At 59.0% G+C, this 21,125-nt stretch overlaps 1 protein-coding gene across 1 annotated transcript in view; it reads right to left on the bottom strand.

Moving 5' to 3' along the window:
• GNA12 (G protein subunit alpha 12) overlaps window positions 1–21,125 on the bottom strand; it is a 46,450-nt gene that overhangs the window by 13,211 nt on the left and 12,114 nt on the right. The window contains exon 2 of the mRNA XM_090288678.1: window positions 7,279–7,494. Coding sequence (XP_090144804.1) covers window positions 7,279–7,494 — 216 coding nt within the window. The remainder of the gene's footprint in view (window positions 1–7,278; window positions 7,495–21,125) is intronic.

Here is a 21,125-nt window from a genome sequence, read left to right as displayed (position 1 = left end):
CTGCCCGCGGTCAGGACTCTGACTAACCGGTACCTCCTGGGACGGGGCACTTAGATCATTTCCTCCCCGTTTTTGCTTTTAGAAGCAATACAAGCAACATGCTTTACAAACAGCATTTGTCTACTCACCTATTTATATTGTCCCTTCCGAATTCTCCTATTGAAAGTTACAGTACAATATAAGAAAAGTGCACGGAGGACAGAAGGACAATGGAACCGACAGGACAGTGACCTCCAAGGTCAGGAAGCGGAGCGCAGCCAGCACCCACTACGACCACCAGGACAAACCATGTCCTGACGCTGGTGGTGATGCTCCCTCCTGTTTCCTTGTAGATGGATCACACGTGTGCGTTCCTCCAGAACGCGGCTGGGTTTTAACGGAATGGCACTATGCGCGTGCGCCGTGGGAAGGCAGTGCGCAGGGCGCAGCTCCCTGTCTGTGCACACGTGTCCGCCTCTGGTCCAACGGCAGCACTGGCTACAGGAGCTGGCCTTCCCCAGCTCAGGAATGAAAGCCGTTCCCCTCCCTGCATTACTCCTGGATTGTCACACTTGGGCTGTTTCTACTGGTGACTGCGCGGCTAAGAGGGTTACATGCCTTATGTAGAACTGGGGAGTCCTCAGGGGATGGGGACCCAAACCACCCTGAGAAAAATAAAAACGAAGTGTGAGCTGGAGGACTCAGGTGTCCTGACTTCCAACTCACTGCAAAGCTACAGCAACCCGGACAGTGCGCCCAGGCACCAGGGCAGACACACAGACAGGTGGGACGCACGGATAGCGCGGAAATAAGCCCGAACACGCACAACGTTTGATTTTCGGCAGGAGCACCAAGACCACTCAGTGGGGACGAGCAGACGGCCGGCAATGGCGAACAGCCGCGTGTCCACACGGAGGAGGATGGAGCCTGACCCGGCCTCACCCCACACCCCAGTGGCCTCGGGACGGACCAGGCTGACCACCAGAGAACCACCCGCACAGAGGAAAGCACAGGGGTGAGGGGGTCTTAGACTTGACGCCCAAGGCAAAACGGGGTAAATCCACCCTCACTTTTCTTGTTTCGAACCTTCCATCGGGATCCTCTCTCCTCCTGCTGAACGAGGATCTGCTGGTGACCAGCTCCCTCCATCCAGAAACGTCTCCCTGTCGCCCCCGGGCTGACGGCATTTTAGATCCTCTCCGGTAGATACCGCCTCCAAGGCCCCTCTTCTGGCTTCTGCTGCATCGGGGAGGGAAGCTGCCAACGGTCAGCCCTTGAACGTCCGTATCTGCCTTTTCCTGTAGCTGCGTTTAAGACTTCACGGACTTCGGGCTTCTGCACTTTATATGTCTAGTTATAGGTTCTCTCTTATTAACGCAGTGTGATACGTTTTATCAGCCCCCATCTCTTCAAATATGGCCTCTGCCCTGGTCTCCTCTCTTTCTGTAACTTCTGCTACGTTTCTCTCTCCATCCCCCACGCCTCTCCGCTTCTGTCTTATACTTTCCCTGCTTTTGTCTCTCTGTGCTACATTCTCAGTACTTTCTTCCAGTGTGTCTTCTAGTTCATTAATACAGCCATCCCTCTCTGTATCGCAGTTCACTTATCGCGGCCTCACTGTATTGCGGGATTTTCAAAAATATATTTAATTATTTATTGCAAATTTTTCGCTATATCGTGGGATTTTGTGGTACTGTATAAATATGTTGTTGAAGTTACGTAGGTTTCAGAGTGTAGAATATGTTTAAGAACATAAGTGGTGTTTATAAAAGTGTGGAAACGGGTTAGTAAGGGAGTGGGAAAGGTTAATAAGGGACTGGGAACGGTTTGTAAGTGTGTGGGAAGGGTTCACAAAGCCTTAGAATATATATGAATACTAAGATAAATGTGAGGTTCCTACCTCGCGGGTTTTCACCTGTCGTGGGGGGTCTGGAACGTCACGCCCGCGGTCAGTGAGGGGTCACTGCACTCTGCTCTATGGCGTTCAAACTACTGCCATGGTATCCACCGACCTTTACATTTTGGTTTTGGTATTTTTTAATTCTAGAAGATCTAATTTGCTCTTTTAAAATATGTTATGTCATTATAGATGGCTCCCCGTTTTTCCTGAGGATATTTTCTAACTTTTATTTCTTCACACACATGAAGTATAACCTGTGCCTGGTGAGTCCAGCATCTGAAGACGGACCTCTTTCCGCGTCCGTCACGGCTTCCGGTCCTAGGCACCGCGCCTTGTCTCTGTGTCCTCAGAAACACCGTTTGTGGGGAATCTCCAAGGGTTAGGATCAAAGTGTCTTTCCCAGAGGGTGTCTGCTCGCTTCTACCAGACACTGGCTGTTCGGGGTCACTCAGAGCCGGTCCTTGGCCTGCCCCGGGGCACCTGGGCCACACGCACCCAGGGGAGCCAGCCCACAGGTGGCCCTGCTTTCTGCTCCCCGGCTGGGGGTTTCCTTCTACTTCCCCTTCACCCTCTGCGGTCCCAGCTCCTTACAGAGGTGTCTCCTGCCAGATTCCTCAACGCCGGCCCGCTGAAATTTCTACCTGCTGTTCAGACCCTGAAGAGTCTGTCAAAAACTGTAGTTGGGGTTCAATCACCACCGGCTCAGAAAATCAGCGCTCCTGGGGCTCGCTTCTCTGTCTCCAGGTCCAGCCCGGGGATTCTTTATCATCTGGTCAGGCCGTAATGCTTGCATAATGGAGCTGTTTGTGTATTGTTTAGTATTTAAATTTATTTCCTACCTAAGTCTCTGCGTAATGAGTCAACTGTAACTAGAAGCTGGACAGGTGACAGTTATGACACAAGCCGAGGAACCGTGTCACCTGCCTCTCTGCCTCCCTGCAGGGCAGCCCCTACCCCGTGGCCTGGCCGTGGAGGACAGGGGACTGCGTGATCACGACCCTCTGCCCGGCACAGAGCCGCTGCACGCTGCCCCGCCTGGCTCCTCCGTGGCTGGCAGCTCGGTCGCTGATCTTCTTCACGGGAAGCCCTTCAGTCAAATCCAGTCTTCTCTCCCGCTGGCACCTCTGGCCTCCGTAGCACGTAGTTCCATGCTTAATTCTACTGTGAACTATGTCCCGTTTCCGCCCTGGGCCATCAGGTCACCGGCTTACAAAGCTCCAGACGTAAAGCTCTCTGGCAACGTTTTCCGCAAAGACCTTTGTTATAGGCATAACCCCTTCTTTCCCTAAAGGAGTCGAGCTCTGAGGTCTGCAAGTATATAATCCTGCTCATGATTAATGAGGGGAAAGGCCACGATCATGAGCTGGAACACGTACGTTTCCCACCAGGACGTGATCCAAGAATAGCACATACCTCTGCTTCCTGCTTCTGTGTCCTGAGGCAAGAGCCGCCCGCAGGAGAACCCAGTGTACCACCCCCAGGGAGGACCCAGACCCAAACCAGCCCAAAGGGCCTTCAGCACCCTGACCTGGGCCGGGCGGCCCTGTGGTTTTCTTACTCCTGGCAGACGGTCTCTCTATCAAACGGGGGACTGGGCAGAGGATTCCTCGAGCCCCTCCCACGGGAACAGGAGGCTGGGAGAGGGCTGAGCGTTGCCTGGGCCACCCGGGGAAGCCAGCGCAGTGCAGAAGGTTAGAGACGCACACACACAGTCCAGACCCGAACCAGGAGTGACCTCTGACCTTCTGGTGTCTCAACCATAACTCCACTTCCCCCAGTTCCCAGCTCTACTTCCCTCTCACACACACGTGTGCACACATGCACCCTTCACTCACTCATTTACTGCCTGTCTCCTCTAGACCATCAGCTCCACGTGGGCACAGGTGTGGTTCTGTTTGCTTGCTACGACTTCCCGGGATTTCTACGTGCCTGACACATGGCCTCTGCTCCACAACTATTTGCTGAACGGATGAATTCCATGCAATGAGAGGCACACACGGCCGAGAGCGCAGTGGCCACGTGCCGCCATGAGCCACGGATAGCAGGTCATTGAATGTATGTTATGTGCTACTGCGCCGCCTCACTCAACAAAGGAGACCGAGAATCACTTACAAAACCCACCTCGCCCTCCCGGGGGCTCCACCCTGAGGACCACCCCACAGCAAAAGGTCCCAAATGGATTGTGGCAGCGGCAGTGGGCTGCTTCTCCACAACATGGCGCCAGCTGAGCCTCCCCGGAGGTGTGGCCACGTGACCACGTTCCCGCCGACGAGCTCCAGCAGGACTGCTGGGTTGTGCTGGCAGGAAGTCGCCCTAACAGGAAGAGGGGGACTCTTCTCCTGCCCCCCCGCCCCTCCCCCAGCTAGGACGCACTCTGAGCATCGAGCCCGAGGAAGCAGCCAGGCAGCGGGAGCCCCGGAAGGGCCTGCGCAGAGACCTGCTCTGTCACCCTGGACTGGCCCTCTCTGAGCTTCCTTCACCAGGGGGAAAACAGTCCCCGCCGTTTCAGGTCTTCTGTCCACGCAAACAAACTCCACAGCCGCAGTGCAGACGCCCAGGCACACTGACCACCTCCGCCAGCAGCAGGCCGCTGCTGTTCCAGGCAGAAGGAGCCTCTGGGATGTTCCAGATGGCACCAGCAACTGAAGGCCCTGTCCTGATGGCACTTCCCGGGGGCTCTCCGGCCCCCTCCGGGCTGGAACCTGAGACTACAGTATTTTAAAAGGGCACGTCTGCAGGGTACCTCGGGAGCAGGAAAAAGAGGAAACAGACCACAGCTGGAGGCAGGTGGCCTGAGTGGAACAACGGGCAAGGGGGTGGCTGGACCAGTAACAGCTTCAGGGGCCGCAGCAAACTCTCATGTTGCCCCGAGCAGCCTGTGGACAGCCGCTGTCGTTGGCCAGGCAGGTGCCACCTCTGGTCCCACTCCCAGTCAACCCGCTCCCAGGAAGGCACCCCCAAGTAGCTAAAAGTCACCATCAGACAGGCGCCGTCTTTCCTAGAGGCACACGGGGCAGGCGCAGGACAACGCACAAGACTTCCTGCTCAGTGTACCTCACTTTGTTTCACGTGGCCTCCAAGAAAGCACAAGAAGTGACTGTCCCTTCTACGGATCGCCCATCTTCCATTGAGCCCAGCCCTCTGATGTCTCGTTTGTTTGGGGAAAGTACTGAAGCTCAATGGAAGGAACAGCAGCAGAAGCACAGTACATTCCCAAAGGAGTGTTAACCCGCGGTGTCAGGCCCGTTTGAAGCGACCTGTTTGCTCTTTCCCGAAGCGACGCGGCCACCACCCAGCGAGGCTGCCGGCTGCCTCAAGGGTGCAGGGCAGCGCTCTGGGCGCTCCCTCACGCCACAGACCCCCACGGGAGCAGTCCACGCCTGGGACCTGCCAGGCCTTGCTGCAGCCTGAGGCCCGCCCCCAGCGGGCTGTGAGGGGCGGGGAGAGGCGCCCAGGCACCGTGGGCAGCACAGCCCGAGCCCGTGAGGGCTCCTGCGATTCACCGGGTGTTTCTGAAGCCCCGATGTCACTGCGACTGGGCCCGGGCCTGTGGGTTTGTACTAGGAGCCCGGCGAGTCACTCCAGGGGGCCTCTCAGGACGGAGCGCGTCACTCACCAAGCCACAGGCTGACCCCACGGAGCCTCCCGCTTGCGGGTCCTAAGGCAGCAGCGCCCGCGCACGCCCGCGATGGGAAACTCCTCCGCATCTGACACTCGGCCTCTGTGGCCAGCCTTTCCCAGTGGTCTCTGGGAACGCCACCAAGGCTCTACTCCTTTGAACATGACAGGGAAGAAATCGCTAACAGCGGAACCCGCTGACTGCAGAAATCCAGAAGCCCTGCTCCTCTGCATGGGGTCTCTAGCTCCATCTCCCACAGCCAAAGAAGAAGGAAGGCCTTTCCAAGACAGCACCATTCCCTGCAGCTTTGAAATAAAAATGGAAAGGATGTGGAAGAGGACTCACAACTCAGTGCACTTCTGTTAACACCCAGGAAGCGTGACGCACAAGTACCAGAGGAGGGTAAACAAAGAGCTTGCAGGGCCCATGCACATCTGTGCAAAGTCTCCCGGCGCCGGAAGAAGCGGGCGCTCGGCTCATGATCTGGCAACAGGCGAGGACTCTGCCGGGCCAAGGTCCCAGGGCCAAGATAACAGCGCGGTCCTCTGGGCAGAGAAGCTGCCCCTAACCTACAGTAACAATGTTGCGGAGCAAAGCTGAGCGGCTGCTACTTAGAGAACAGGAGGAAAAGCAAACCCTAAGCTACAGTAACAATGTTGCGGAGCAAGGTGATCGCGGGGTCAGGATGGAGAGCAAACACCCTTTGCAGACTCAGCAGTGGGGTGCCCAGCGCTCTCCCCAGCCCGCTCGCAGGGCCTGTGGGAGGGGTCCGACCAGGAAGATGGCAGTGAATCAGATGACATGCAGAGCTGTGCAAAGGCACAGGGGCAGTAAGTCGTGCTGCGGATGAGGCTGGGTCTCACAGGCGCTTCTGTCCTGGCTCAGGTCCTCAGTGTGTGAACTGGACTCCGGAAGGCCCCGTCCGGCTGTGCCGCCCTTCAGTGCGTCCTATGCACTGCTGGCAGCGATTTCTGCAGCTCGGCTCTGTTACTTTGGGGCTTCCAACCCCTCCATGGCGCCTCTGCCCGCAGGTAATGCCAGGCTGCCCAGTATGGCGCGGCCACCGTGAGCCCTACCCGTGACCAGGCCCAGAGAAGCCAGAGGAGCACAGACACAGTACAAAGTGCACATGACATTCCCTCCTCACCCTCTACCCAGGACCTGGCAAGCCACCCCGGTCCCTCTGTCGGGTCAGTGGACTGAGCTGGGGGTCGCTCCTGCATGCGGCAGCGTGCTGAGGGGCACGTGGCCTCTGTGCCGCCTCTCTAGGGGCGGCGCCCGTATCATCTGTTTATAGATTCGAACCCTCAGTGAGCTTAAATGACGAAGATGACTACAGTTTTTGAGACTTTCAGACCTCAGAGTAAAAGGAAAGACTCTGAATGGGACCACGTAGATGAGCTCCCAAGGTGTCAACCTGAAATTATCCGTGTCCCGCCAGGCGAGGCCCTACCCCGTGAGCCGGAACGCTGTTCTGAGGCGGCACTGATTTCCTACCACGAACGAGAGCCAAGCCACCTTCCATGGGTCTTCACTACTTCCAGAGTCCCCCCGAGTCAGGAACAAAAGCCGACCCGGCCTGAGCGAGTTCACTTTGCCCGCCGCCCCCGGGGACCACGGAGATAAGACTGGTTTCCCTTCATTACATGTTTTTGCTGTTGAATTTTAGGCTTTAGAGCCACTCCCAGCTGGCCTGTACTCTCACAGGATTCTCAAGGCCATCCCACCCAAGGTCACACCCAGCCCGGAGAGATGACCCGCGCCGGGAGGGCCCACTCACCAGCTGGAACTCGCTCCGGCGGCGGAAGGCCTCCCTGATGCCGGAGTCGCTCCAGAGCGCACTCAGCGCTGGCACGTACAGCTGGAAGGTGGCCGGCTCCACGGGCAGCCCGGCCTTGTTCTCGAAGGCCATGAGGAACATGCCGTGCTTCTCGTTCTCGGAGTGCTGCCACGGGATCCCCAGCTTGTCCCGCGCGTCCACCAGGACCTTCGAGCCCTAGGAAACGACAGGAGCGAAGAGGGCTTAGTGGGCTCCGGAGGCCGAATAAACCACAACAGAGCCCCAGCTCGGGCTCTGGCTGGCAGGCAGCAGGCCACGTGCGGGCTGCCGGTGGGTAACCAGGGCCTGTCTCGGCCGCGCGGGCAGGCACGGACCCCCGAGGCCCTGGGGGCCCTGCTGGGTGGTGGTGCGGGAACGTACAGCCCTGCACAGCCTGCCCTTCACCGCCACTCGTCTGCAGAGGTCCTGCAAGGGACGCACTGAGCGGGGAAGAGGTGGCAGCAGATGCAGCACAGACAGCACTGGAGAACAGACCACGTCTGTGAGGGACAGTGACGTGAACAACCGCCGCCAGCCCCCCCGCTGTCATCATTGCTGAAATCGGTCAGCAGCGCCCCCGGGACACAGCTGTGTGCTCCGGCCGAGAGCGAGGGCGCGGACCCACGCCGGCGGTGGCAGTGGGCGAGCTGAAGTGAGCTGGGATCACGGTCTGGGTTTTACGCCACCACTGCTCGTGATGACGAGAAGGGATCCCGTCAGAAGCACAGCGGCCTTCCTGACCTCGCGACGGGGCGGGGCATGGAGGCGGCCCACAGTCAAGCGGCCCTGGGGACAGCACCCAGACGGCCAGGCACGACAGCCGCCCTGGCGGTGAGCGGTCTAACCGCCACTCCCAGTCGGTGCCGCAGCATCGGCAGTGCAGCGTATGAGGGGGTCTCCGCGCTCCTCCATGAGGGGACACACTGCGTACTGTCCGGCACATTGATCCTGGGGGTGCGGGGACAGTGGGGCCCTACCTGGGGAAGCCACTACAGACCCCAGCACAGAGAGCAGCAGACATCACTGCCCAGTCGGCACCAGAAGCCACACAGCACGAGAGCCGCCATTTCTATGGTGTGGAGCTGGCAGTAATCCAGAACAGGACACCCCCCCCCGCCCCCAATGGGCGTGGTGGACAATTCCGCCTTCTTCACGTCTTGGCCGCAGCAGGAGGTGCTGCCTACCACATCCACTTCTGCCCGCACCGCTGGGTCGCATGGTGACGGTGACCAAAGAGCGCGGCCCCGCCCCCAGACCTGCTGAGCAGACTGTGTGCTCAGAGACTCTCCGAGGGCATCCTCCTCTGCGCCCACCCACGTTGGCCCCGGCCGATGTGCCAGATGCTGGGCAAACCCTAACTGAGGACGGCTCTCCCCCAGCACTTCGGAGTGCGGGTGACTTCTGCCACGTGGCGGCAGCAGCGAACGAGGACCTGCCCCAAGTGGCAACAGGGCAAGTGAAACCTCAGCGGTCCTTGCTCTCTGCCCCACCACTCCTGCCTCGGGTTGTTCCCACCCCCCACTTCCCCTGACGACAGTCACAAACCCACCCCTGTCCAGAAGGGCCCAAGAAAGATGTTTCACAGGGTCTGTACTGGGCACAGCCAAGGTGTGGGAGCCAGAGGAGGGAGGAGACGCTTCTCTGCGGAGGGTCCCAGCCCCTGTGGGCACATCCCAGAAAGGCTCCCGCCACCCTGGCAACGGGACCTGGGTCAGGATCTCAGCCCCCTGCGGGCCGTGTGCGTGACAGCCCTGCCGCCCGGCCCACGCTGCACGTGGGTCTGACACGCAGGCACCTCGTCATGCCTCCCCAAGCAGCACAGCCTCCTTCCCACGTGCAGCCGAGCTCCTGCTCCCCAGGGGCATTTCTATTTATGTGCCGGGGAGGCAGGCAGGGGCCCACAGCCGGCCTGAAGGCCCGAGCACTCCCTGACCCAGACTGCTCCTAGCACTGCGCAGGCCAGGCCTGCCCTGCCCCACCCAGGCGTGGCTTAAGGAAACGGTCCGTCTGAAGGCGGCCTGTCTCCTTACCGCACGCTGCCACCCAGGCCGGCTGGGACCGGTCCAGATGAACTTCCCCCAAACACGGAGTTGCTCTCTTTCTAGACTTCGGGAGCTCTGGCGAAACTGTGGACGGACTCCGAATTACACCCGTCAGCTACAGTTCATTTCCTGTCTCTTAGTCCCTGTATTTGGAGGGAAGAGGCAGTAAGAAAAAAAGATGTCCCTCCTTTGTCCTTTTAAATCATCCTTGTCAAAGAGCACCAACTTTGTTCTGAATATCCAAACCGACTCGGGCGTTTTCTGCTTTGGGACGTCTGCTAGAAATCTGAGTCCACTTCTTTCTTTTTAGGGAGAGCCCGAGGTCTTTGGAAATGTTACGTTTACCTGCTTGTGCAGAGCCGATACGTACACCATCCCCATCATTATACAGAGCTGCTCACATCTTCAAAGTGAGGCTCCCATACAGCAGGCATAACAGAATCAACGTCTTGTCCCTAACATATTCCTATAAAGACCAATTTCCTAAAACACCAAAGCCAAAAAATACCCTAAAATCCATATACGCTCAAAAGAAAAAAAAAAAGGCAGAAGCCAACTGACTCCCGAGTCTTGCCAAGGGCTCTAAGGAGGCCATCCTCAGTCGCGGCGCTGGAGCACTCCCTCTGTAACGAGACATCGTACCCAGCCACCCAGACGCAGTTAGAACCTTACGCAGTGTGATGACTTCATTGCAATACTATGTGACACTTAAACTGTTCAAAGAACACATTTTTAAGACAATTTATAAATCCAGCAATTCAAACTTCTGGTCAGAGAACAGATTCCTCGTCTGCTGGTGATGGGGGGGGGGGGCGACGAAGACCAAAAATCGCAGATCTTGTTATCTCATTTCAAAATACATTTTGTTAGTTTAGCCCCTAATCAAGCCAAATCTTAAGTTAACCATTCCTTACTGACCTCTTCCCACAGTAAATTCTAATGCTAAGAATAAAATGCTGGCGGATCGGGTCATGTTTTTCTGCAGAACGAAAGTTCCATGAAGAAGAGCTTACGGGTTTGAACGTCCCCCCACTAGACGACAGCGTGTGCACTCGGAAAGCTCCGGTTTGGTTTCAGACCCACTGGGCCGAGTTGTTTGCCTTTGGCCACCGTCCAAATCAAAGAAATGTGCAGGAATGTAAACAGGACACGTTTAAGTTAGTGGGTCCAGCAGCAGAGGCAGATGGCTCCTCTCAGCTTCTGACGCTGAAGGGAGGTACTTGCTAAGTTAGAGGTCCAACGAAAAGCAAGAAAGGAGGGCGGCCTGCGGAGAAGTGGTCAGTGCGAGGACAGAACCGAGGGCCTCCTGGGGCCGGCCCTGTCCGCCCCACCCCCACCTCCCCCAGTAGCTCTGAGGAACAAGCCGCTCTGGGGGCACCGGTGTTCCCACCCCGCCCCGCGCCGCCCCCAGGAAGCTGGCTACCTGCAGCTACGCGGCGGGCCTGCCGCCTGGCGAGAAGGGCCAGCTTGCGGGGAAACCCGAAAGGGCAGTTAATGGACGTGGGCTGCTGCGTGAGCCACCCCTGACGTCAGAGAGGCAGCGCGCAGCCCCGGCTTCCAGGCGGGGGACAGCAGCGATGCCACCCCCACCCCCACCAGGGAGGTCCAGCTGGACCGCAGCAGACGAGATAAGCCTGGCCTTGCCCTTGAAGGGCCCGGAAAAGCTGACCACCAGCCCAGGGCTCTGGCTGCAGGGGGAGGGGTGAGCGCAGGCTGTGGCCCGCGGAGATGACACAAAGGCAGGGGAGCGCTAGGAGCACGAGAAGGGAGCTCCCCGGGCACGGGGCGGTGGGGAGCAGCCTGCCTGCGCAGAGCCCACCAGCCCGCTCTGCGCGCTGGGTCCTGAGGACGGGCTGCCTGGGAGGGCGGACATGCGCGAGTTACGACAAATAAATCCAATGGGGCAGTGGGACGCCCAAGGCACACCTTTCAGGAAACACATGACAGTGTCAGAAAAACTCTGGGTGGAGGCCTTGCATGCGAGAAACAGACTGTTGTTAGCTTTTTCTAGCTGTCCAGAAAAGGCGGGTTCTCCTCAAGATTAAATAAAACCTCGGTGTGTGGGGGTGGATAGGGATTCACCATCAGTCAGAATCCCCCAGACGTCTGAGCGGGACGGGGCAACCCACGCTGGTGTCTGAGGCCGGAGCCGGCGGAGCAGCGAGCACAGACCAACCCGCTTGCCTTCTGCGGCCCGGCTGCCAGCCTGGGATAAGCCGGGACCTACCCTGGCTACGCACGTCACCAAATGCTGTAGAGACAAACACCGGGATGAGTGGCAACAAAGCCTCCCTGGGGAGCACAGGAAATATTAAAGAAATAAGAGAAAAAAAATACCAAATACATTCCTTGGTGGGTGGGAGGGGACGACCCCATAAACACTACAAACAGGTAATACAGTTCAAGGTGCTAATTCAGTGTTTCCGGATCCAAGCCAGGATCCACCTTGTGAAATGAGTTGGTGGACACTGAAGACTAAAATAGAGTATCAAGGTAAACGTCTGAATAAGCTGTAGGTGAAGCTAAGTAAGTGTTTCATAGGGTTTTAGTTAAAATGGGGCTCTGGGTGAACACACATACTCGCTCTCTCTCTCTCTCTCTCTCTCTCTCTCTCTCTCTGGGTGCCTGGCATGTCTGGCTGTGCCCCAGACCCTGGGAGCTCCTGGGCCAGACGCCGGCCCCCTGCCCCAGGCTGGGCCTCTCCGTGCCCCACCTCACAGCTAACAGAACTGCCGGCAGCCATGAGTTAGGTTTGGGAAGCACAGACAACAGGGCGTGAGGAAGCTGTGACATTGCTCTCCTATGGGGACAGAGTCGCCAACGCTGTTTCTGTGAAGCATGACCTTGGCCATTGTCAGAGTTGTCTGAACTGCCACGTGCGTGGAGTCTGGAGACACGGACCCAGATGAGGACCAGCGCACAGCACTCCCCTGGAAAACGGCCCTGCCCTGTCGGGAGGCCGGGAGTGCGGAGCTCCACGGCAGCCGGTCCCTGTGAGGCGTGTGGGAGCCCCGCTCCTGAACCACGGCCGCTCCCGCTCATCGAGCGCGTGCTGGTGAACAGAGGCTCGGAGGCACAGAACGCTGTCTTTCTGCAGCCCCGAGACTCTGACCCAGGTGCTGAGTGCCTCAGCGTCACTCCCTCCCCGATGGCCCAAAAGGCCATTTCAGAGACAGTCTGACATGTCACCCTCTGTCACAGGACACTCGCCCTGTAGGCACCGGCAAGGTCAGAGCGCAGCACTTCCCCCTGGGAGTACGGCGAGGGGCAGTGCTGTGCCCACTGTATAGATGGGACAATGGGAGCTCGGGGTGCAGTGACTCTGCAGCTGGGGCGTACTGGGGAGACTGGGAGCCAGGAAAGCGGCAGAGGGAGCTGTCCTGCCTGCTGCCCGTTTTCACACAGCGCGCCGCAGGCCTCGACCCCAGAAATAGGTCTGAACTGACCTTTGAGGGCCCCACATTGCTGGCGCCCTCTGGGACGTTTTCTCAGAAAACAGCAGTGAAACCTAGAGGCAGGGACGGGCCTGCTGAGCGCCCGGCTACACGAGAGGGAAGGTGCCGCGTTCGGACCCCACTGCACACACAGCGGGCCCTCGTGCGCACGCATGGCCTCGGCCGCGCAGACTCCGACGGCCCTGAGCCCCCGTGCCTGTGAGCGTGGGCACGTGGCCAGTCCAACGGAGGTGTGTCATGAACACGTGCTGATTGCAAGGACTTAGCATGAAAACAAGTGAAAATATATTTTAACTTTTTATATGGATTACATGTTGAAATGAGAACATTTTGGATGTTTTGCATTATTAAAATACATAATTTTACGCCTTTTTTACCTTTCTTAATGTGGATAATTTAAAGTACATATGTGGTTCACGTTACATTTCTGTTAGGCAGCATTGCTATATGGAAACATATTTTAAAATTTATTTTATTTACTGGTTTTAGAGAAAGAGAGGATGCGGGGGGTTGGGGGGGGGTCGCGTCGATTTGCTGTTTCACTTACCTATGCATCACTGGCTGATTCTTGCAAGTGCCCTGACCAGGGATGGAACCCGCAACGTTGGTGTTTCGGGATGATGCTCTAACCAGCTGAGCTACCAGGCCAGGGTGGAATATTTCTTAAAATGAAGTTTGTTTCTTTCTGATTACAAAAATATTACTTTTTGTGTAGAAAATAGAGGAAACATAGAAATACACAGAGAAGCAAATTAAACTCTTAAAAATACCACTATCTAGAAATTACTTCTATAAACAGAATGTTATCTGTCTCATTCTTGATAGGAATTCTCACGTTGTATGTATATAATAACACTTTACAAATCTTTAAAAACATTTGCAGCCATATATCATTGTCTCGTGTCATTAACTACTTCAGAATTTCAAGATCTGTCATCACTGCGTGGTGACCCGCACTTCCGACGCGCCCGCCTGAGCCGGCCTTGGCTGGGGCGCGTGGACAACACACACCGGGAGCCTGCGCAGGTGCCCGCAGCGATCGCGCGCCCTGCCTGCCACATTCCTGGGGGCTGAACTATGGAATTTCTGCATCAAAAGTATGCACATTTAAAAAAAAAGTTATTTATTTTTAGAAAGAGAAGAAGGGAGAAAGGGAGGCAGAGAAACATTAGCGTGTGGCTGCCTCTCACACCTCCAATTGGGGACCCGGTCCGCAACCCAGGCCTGTGCCCTAAATGGGAACTGAACTGGCGACCCTTTGGTTCACAGGCCGGTGCTCAATCCACTGAGCACAAGTTTCTGAGACTTCTGATAAATAACACCACTGCTCTCCGAAAGGCTGTACCAATGTACACATTTATATTTGGCAACTCTTTATTTTACCAAAATTGTGTGTGTGTTTTTTTAAACTGGTCTGTTTGCTTCACTAAAAAGAGCTCCCAGAGCATCGCAGGCCGTGCCCACAGAGGCGCTGCGGAGGAGCAGGCAGGGGTCGCTGTGAGCTCTGGGCTCCGGCCCCCAGGACTCGCCTCTGCCCAGCGGGCCACGGCTGTCCACCACCTGTCCCTGCGGACGGACCGGGGGCAGCTGAGGTCGCTGACCGTGAACACCTCAGCTCGTGCCGAAGCAGCACTTGTGAAGGAGCGAAAAGGAGGCCTCTAGCTCCCCTGTGTAGATCCCAGGGACATGCTCCAGTGTTCCCTACTCGCTCCCGCACGCCCTTCTTTAAACGCGGTGGCACGCGGCACAGTGAGTCCGACCCTTGCGGTACGGGGGCATGCTCGGCGGCACACTCGGCGGTGCAGGCTCCACGCCTTTGGAGAAGTGACGTCAGGACCCTCTGCCAGTCACCAAGGCAGGTGCCAAAGGGCCGACATGCCCTTGGAGCCCCCTGCGGCCCTGGCAGCAGCCGCCCACAGGCCGGCACGCAGAGGGGTCCAGAGGCGGGCGCCCCGGCCCCGCCAGCAGGAGCCGAGGAGCCCACAGACAGGGAGGGACCGCACTGCCCGCACCACCTGGTGTGAGCAAACGCTCTGGGGCCTCAGGACCTCCCCAGAACGCGACTACGCCCGCCACTGCCCTGGGTGCCGCCCGAGGCCTCACCTGGGTCCCAGCAAGCCTTCTAATTGGTCTCATGCCTGCACTTGTCCCTCAGACTCGTCCAAAACCAGGCCCCAGAGCACTCCTTGGCTCCAGCCCTGCCTTGATCTCCGGCTCGCCGGAGAAAAGCGCGGGTCCCGCAGAGGCGCAGGGGCCTGCTGGGACTGGCCCTGCCCCCTGATGTGCCCTGCCGGCTCTGCCGGTCCCAGGGCCGCCCCGCTCTGCCTGGGGCCTGCAGCCCTCTCACCCCAGAAAGGCCCGTGACTCACTCGCACAGCCCTTCCCAGGGTCTCCTCAAAGGTCAGCTTCTCAGCAAGCTCTTCCCTTGGCCGCCTCATCCCAAACTGTGGCCTTCTCCCCCCGCAGGACCCCCACTTCTGCCCCTGCGAAGCGCTCTCTAGTACCCAGCTATCTGCTTCCTGTCTCCCCCGGGGCCATGGGAGGCTGTGAGGTGGGGTCCTGGTCTGCTTGGTTATCTCCCCTGTTCCCAGAGCCCGCACAGTACGTGACCTACAGGACAGGGTGTGGAGGATGCCTGGGTCTCAGGTCCCTCCACGCTGCGCAGGGGACAGTCCTTTTTTTCTAGCTCTCAGGCTGAAGCGAGGACATCTGTGGGCACAGGGGTGGCACTGGGACAACCGGATCTGCCCGGTACACAGCACACAGACCAAACACCGTCGGTCATTTCAGTGATTCCTCCCTGGAAATCTGACCACACGAGGAATTAGTGAGCTTAAAAGGTTAACATCAGGGCCCTGTCTGGGCGGTGAAAGCGCCGGCCCTACACCCCAAGGCTGCGGGTTCGATGATGCAAGAATCAACCGGAGGACGCACGAACATGGAATGACAAACCCGTGTCTCTCTCTCTCTGTCTCTAAGACCAATCAACAAAAACTTAGCTGTGGCCCACGCTTTGTTAGAAAGCTATGCAGCTGTGCAGCGGGTGCACGGCCCCTTAGGGCTGCCCCCTTTCCGAACGTCAGAGACCAGAAAGCCCTCGCGCAGGAGAAGCTCCGCCCGGTGCAGCCCGGCTTCCTGCAGCAGGCGAGCTCAGACAGAAGCGGTTTCCACGCGCGCGCCGTCCTCCCGTGGCCGAGGGGGTGCCGAGAATGCCGTAAAAGTGCACTGAACTGGGAGGGCACACAGCACCTCGCCTCCTCCCCGGCACACGCGGGGGGCAGCGCTGACATTAGGGAGGGGTCAGCCCCACGAGGGGAGGGGCGCGACGAAACCGCTGCTGAGCAGTCCAGGGCAGGGCCAGCGTTTTAACGAAGGCAGTAAACCCAGCCGCCACCGCCTCGCCATTTCCTTTGGAGGAACTTAGCTCAGGACGCCGTTCATAACACAACAGTGCCCGTCACAGAACATGGGCCCCCAACGAAGGCGGCAGCAGGTGCTGGCAGGACGGTGAGAGCCTCGGGGAGCAGGCCGGCGAGGGCCCCACGCCAGGAGGCGAGGCAGCGGCTGGAGAAGCAGCAGACACAGACTCCGCGCCGTCCCATGAGGGGACATCACCTCCCAACAGGAAGAGGAGGGCGGAAGCTTTAGAAGAACAGGCTTACAGGAAGCCCAAGCCCCAAGCCGCTGGGCTGGGTGCCCGGGGCTCCCAGGAGCCGGTGGCAGATTCCGACCCAGGAAGGAGGGCTGACCAGGCTCACACCTGGCCGCAGGGTCACGCCAGCACGCACGGCAGACCCTGGAGCCACAGCTGCCGGCGCGGCTCCCCTTGGCGGCAGGGGCCCAGGACAAGCAGAGCCGCGGCCAGGTTCCAACGGCGGTGGAGGATATGCTGGCTTGATTACTTGTACGAATGGCACGGGAGACCATGAAAGTAACTTCTACCAAGTGTCTGTTTCTCGTGGGGAAGGAGCTGAGTCAACCGAGTACCTGTGGGTGCACCGCCACACCTCACAGGCTCCGTGGGGGCGACAGGGACCGCACAGCGACAGCGCTTCCCGCCTGGGTGCCCACGGCCCGGCCGCTCACCATGGATCCGAGCTCCCCTCAAAGTTGGGGTCTGCAGCCCGACTACCTACCCAGCAGCCCGGCAGGCCACTCCCGCCTTGAAGAGCGCCTTCTACCGAGACCCAGGCAAAGCCGCCCTCTGCCTCCCTGGGGCACCGCGCGAGCGCTGACGTGTGCCGCAGAAAGCACTCGGGACTCGGAGCGGGGGCCCCGGGGAGCTCCCGGTGTGCTGCACGGCCACCAGGGGAGCGGGGCGCAGCTCAGACCGCTCTCCCGGGGAACTGCGCTCCGGCTCCCTCCGTTGCCGCTGGTTCTAGGAACGCGCCTTCCGGGTTCCAAGCCCACCAGCTTGCCACCCCAAGGACCCGCGTCTGCTGCTCCTCTGTGCCACGGTCAATCGTCCGGACAGCGTTTCGTTCTCCCAGCTTACCTTCTTCTTCTCCTAAAGCCACAATGACGCTCACATAGTCTCTGGACCTCAGGAGTTTGCTAAGACCAGGGACGTCATGCTCTGGGGACGTCATGCCCAGTTTCTACAGCTGCACCCTGCCCAAGGCCCGTGAGGTGCCCTCGCTGGTCATGAGCTTCCGAGCCCTTCGTGATGACGTGGGGGGGGGGGGGGTTCAGCCACTCACAAGCGAGCCTGCCCCGAAACCTCCGCCTGCGGCTCACGACCATGCTGGCCAACGTGCGCGCGACATGGTCACGTGGGTGCAGGATAAACGCACGTACAGAGCTGAGCTCTCCCTGGCCTTCAGAATGTCCTTGCCTGAGCCCCTTGTCTCAGGTCACGGTCAATGTTTTCTAGCACCAACGAAACACAGTGTGACAGTCACGAACACCAGCTTTGATCAAACAGAATGCTGTAGCGCGATTTTGGAAGTTTCCTTCAGTTGTTTGTTTGAAAAGTGGGTGCGGGCACGTCACAGGAACGACAGGGCGTCCATGAGAGCCCCGGCCTACCTGTGCCGCCGCCGCCCTGCGGGGAATAGCTGTCCCCGGTCAGAGAGGCTGGGGTGAGGGGTCGGGGCACTAAGGTGACACTGCTGTCGGTGTGAGTGAGGCACACCTGGGACAAGGGGTCCGCTGTGTGTGCTGCCCCTCAGAGGATGCCGTGGAGGCGGCTGGCGGGGAGAGCCCGGCCCCGGGGTGAGCCAGATGGTTTGAGGCTCGGGGCTGCGCCACAGAGTGGGACAGAGGTCGGGGCCCCACGGCCAAGTGGGCGGACTGCCGTCCGAGAGTTCCCGTAACCGCGGCTGAGGAGGGTGAGAGGCACCGGCGCAGAGGCCCTGTCAGCTCTAGCCCGGCTCACAGTGACGTCGGGGTCACAAGCCAAGGCTTCTAGGGGACTTCTTCTGCAAAGAAAGTCTTAATTCAAAGCCTCCCTCTCACTGGGGCCTCGGCGACTGTCAGGCTCAGAGCCGCAGCCCACCGCAGAGCTCCTCTTTCCCTTTCCCGCCGTCCTCGGGGCCCAGAGCGCCCGCACTACAGGGTGGGCAGAGCTGGGAAAGGGGCCGTGTGCCCCGTGCCCCTCCTGCCCAGTACGCCCCAGCGCTGGGGCCCTGATGGCCCCCGCCCCCTGCCTGGAGCACTCCGTCCCGGGGTCAGCTGTGATCTCTGGGCTAACTCACCCCCATGGCCTCCTCCGCTAAACCTGATAAAGACGACACTGCCGCCCCATCTTAACACAGACGACATTCTCTGGGAGTCACTCGCTGTCAACAAAAATGTCCCCTAGGTGGAGGATGCTCGCTCAGCAGCGCCTTTCTGACTGACGACCTGCTTGGGCGGCGTAAGGCGTCCTACAAAGACGGGCCGGGAGGGGCGTGCGCCTGGCCGCCCCGCAAAGCAGGGCCTCGGTGCTGCCCCGGCAGGAAGGTCACGGGGCTGCGCCACCACCAGCGTCCTCTCGGGAGTTGGGAGTCAGTGCCCGGCGGACAGAATCGGACCGGCGATCTCAGCGATGGGAGTAATGAACAGAGAACCGCTGTCGGCCGCTCACGAAGCCCCCATCACACCAAGGTCTGCATGAGGAGCCGGGCCTGCGACTGCCGACCCCTGCGCGTGACCCCGTGGACCCGGCCACTCCTCCAGTCACCTTAGTGAGGATGACGCGGTGTCAGGGCAGCTCACGTTCCTCACTGGCAAGTCTACAGCGCGGGGTGGGGGCCGGGAAGCACCGGGTTAGTGCCCTCCTTCTCAGGAGAGTCCTGAGCTTCACGTCACTAAACCACAAAAGAGACCTGGTTTACGGGCTCCTCAAAGTTGAGATTTCATTGTCACGTTCTTCCGGGCCCTTTCCCTCTGAAAGTCCTCATTTGCACACCCAGCAAACACCTGAGCGCCTGTGTGCTGGTCCCAGGCCTGCGGGTTCACGAGGCCGGTGCCCACCCGCCCGCCTGCCCAGGGCTGGCGCTCCGGACACGCGGGCCGGAGCCACATGAGGACGGGACGTGCACAGGAACAGGGGCGGGCCACGCCAGCACGTCTCCACGCAGCTGCTCACGCAGCTCTCCGTTCCGCTGCCACCACCTTGTACTGAAATCGGCCAGTTCTGGGCCGGCCCCTGGGAGCTGCCCTGGAGGTCTGTGGCTTGTTGGCTGTGCTGGACCCCCGACTTCACAGGGATGACTCCGCACAACCCAGCGATGCCCTGCCGTTGGAGCAGCGCCACAGGGTGGCGGTCACCGGGTGGCAGTCCTGAAGCGCGGGCTGTGGGTCTGACAGGCCCTGACCTTCCGGTCTGAGACAGAGCTCCAGGGCTCCCTTCTCCAGCCCTGGGGAAGACCACGAACAGGCACCTGCAAAACCGGCTAGTGACTCCAACACCTCCCCCCAGGCCCAGGGTCTGTAAATCCCCCTGAAGGCTCATCCCCAAAGATGCCCCCAGGCCTCATCGCAGCCGGCAGCCCTGACCTTACACTCCCGGAACCCAATGTACTGAATGTACTGAAGGCATTAGGTCTGCCAGGAGCAGGTACTACGGGACCTTGAGAAAAGGAATCTTAGCTTCTAGGGATTATTCACACAGCATTTGTCCCCAGAACGCAGAGCCTTGGGCATCTGTGGTAGGCTTCACTGGAGGGGCTCCGAGGGGTCCCCCTCCCACCATGTATAGCACACAATTAAACCAGGGGCCAGGGCACAGAGACCAGAGGGAGCTGCTGCTATAAAAAGGCTACTTATCTCCCAAGAGGAAGTCGTGAGCACCAAGGGACAAAGCACACGCAAGCGCAGGGCCAGCAGCATCTCCTGCTCCAGGCAGGAGCTTTGGGCAGTCTGGGGAGGAGCCCTGATGGAGAAGAACGAGACCCTGAGGCCTTAGGCGGTCATGCTTCGGTCTTTCAGTCCTGCTAACAATGGGCCTCCGCAGATGGAAAAACAGAACTGTCTCGGAAGAGGCCCAGCCAGTCCTCCAAAGGATCAGAACAACTCACTGAACAAGCGCCGAGGGGGAGGACTCCCGCAAAGGAGCACCGAGACGTCACGACGACACCCGGACCTCCAGAGAGCCTGCGCTCGGACGGCGGGGCCCGCAGGATGCGCCAGGAGGACGGAAACGCTGAAAGCGCTCTGCAAACATGGCGTGCAACTCTGTGCCTGCCAGATGCAGAGCACGGGGTTCTGGGCAGCGAAGGACGAGCAGGGAAACTGCTTAGAGATGGAAGCAGCGTTTTAGGAAGGCATTTTCTGAGAGCAATACATGTGCATTCGAGAAAACGAAGTAAGCAAAATCAGAAGTAAGTCCCCTCTCAGTACCGATGACGAGGCGTCATTACATTTCGGTGAGTGGCCATCACGCCCCCAGCTCTTATTTATGGTTTATACCCCAGATCTAGCCCACTGCCGGGGTCGCCTCCATGCCGTGGCTGCTAGGGCAGGGCCGTTCCCTGTTACGGGGACGCACGTGCAAACACGCGTTCGCACACACACACTTAGTTAGCATCCAGCCACTCCGGAAACTCTTTAATTCGGTAAGTTTTTGGATGACACTCTGGATTGACTCTCCTGTTAACTGCCTTAGATACACCTAACTTCTTTTTTCTTTTATTAACTGACTGGACTCCCCGGAACGCTGCTGAACCGTGGTTCGGAGCCGGCCCCCTCAGCTCGCTGCGGTCCGAGATCCCACGTCTGTGTGGCTGTCCCCGGGCCAACACACCCGCGGGCTCCCCGCCTGCTGCGTGCCTGCCACTGAGTCTTACAGAAAACAGGTGAAGTGACAGGACCCATAGCAAACAGTTTA

The sequence above is a fragment of the Furipterus horrens genome, unplaced genomic scaffold, assembly GCF_987537825.1.
Source record: "Furipterus horrens unplaced genomic scaffold, mFurHor1.1.pri manual_scaffold_10, whole genome shotgun sequence".
Lineage (NCBI taxonomy): Eukaryota > Metazoa > Chordata > Mammalia > Chiroptera > Furipteridae > Furipterus > Furipterus horrens.
Note: the sequence above shows the minus strand (reverse complement) of the source record. Positions and strands in the feature narration are given on the sequence as shown.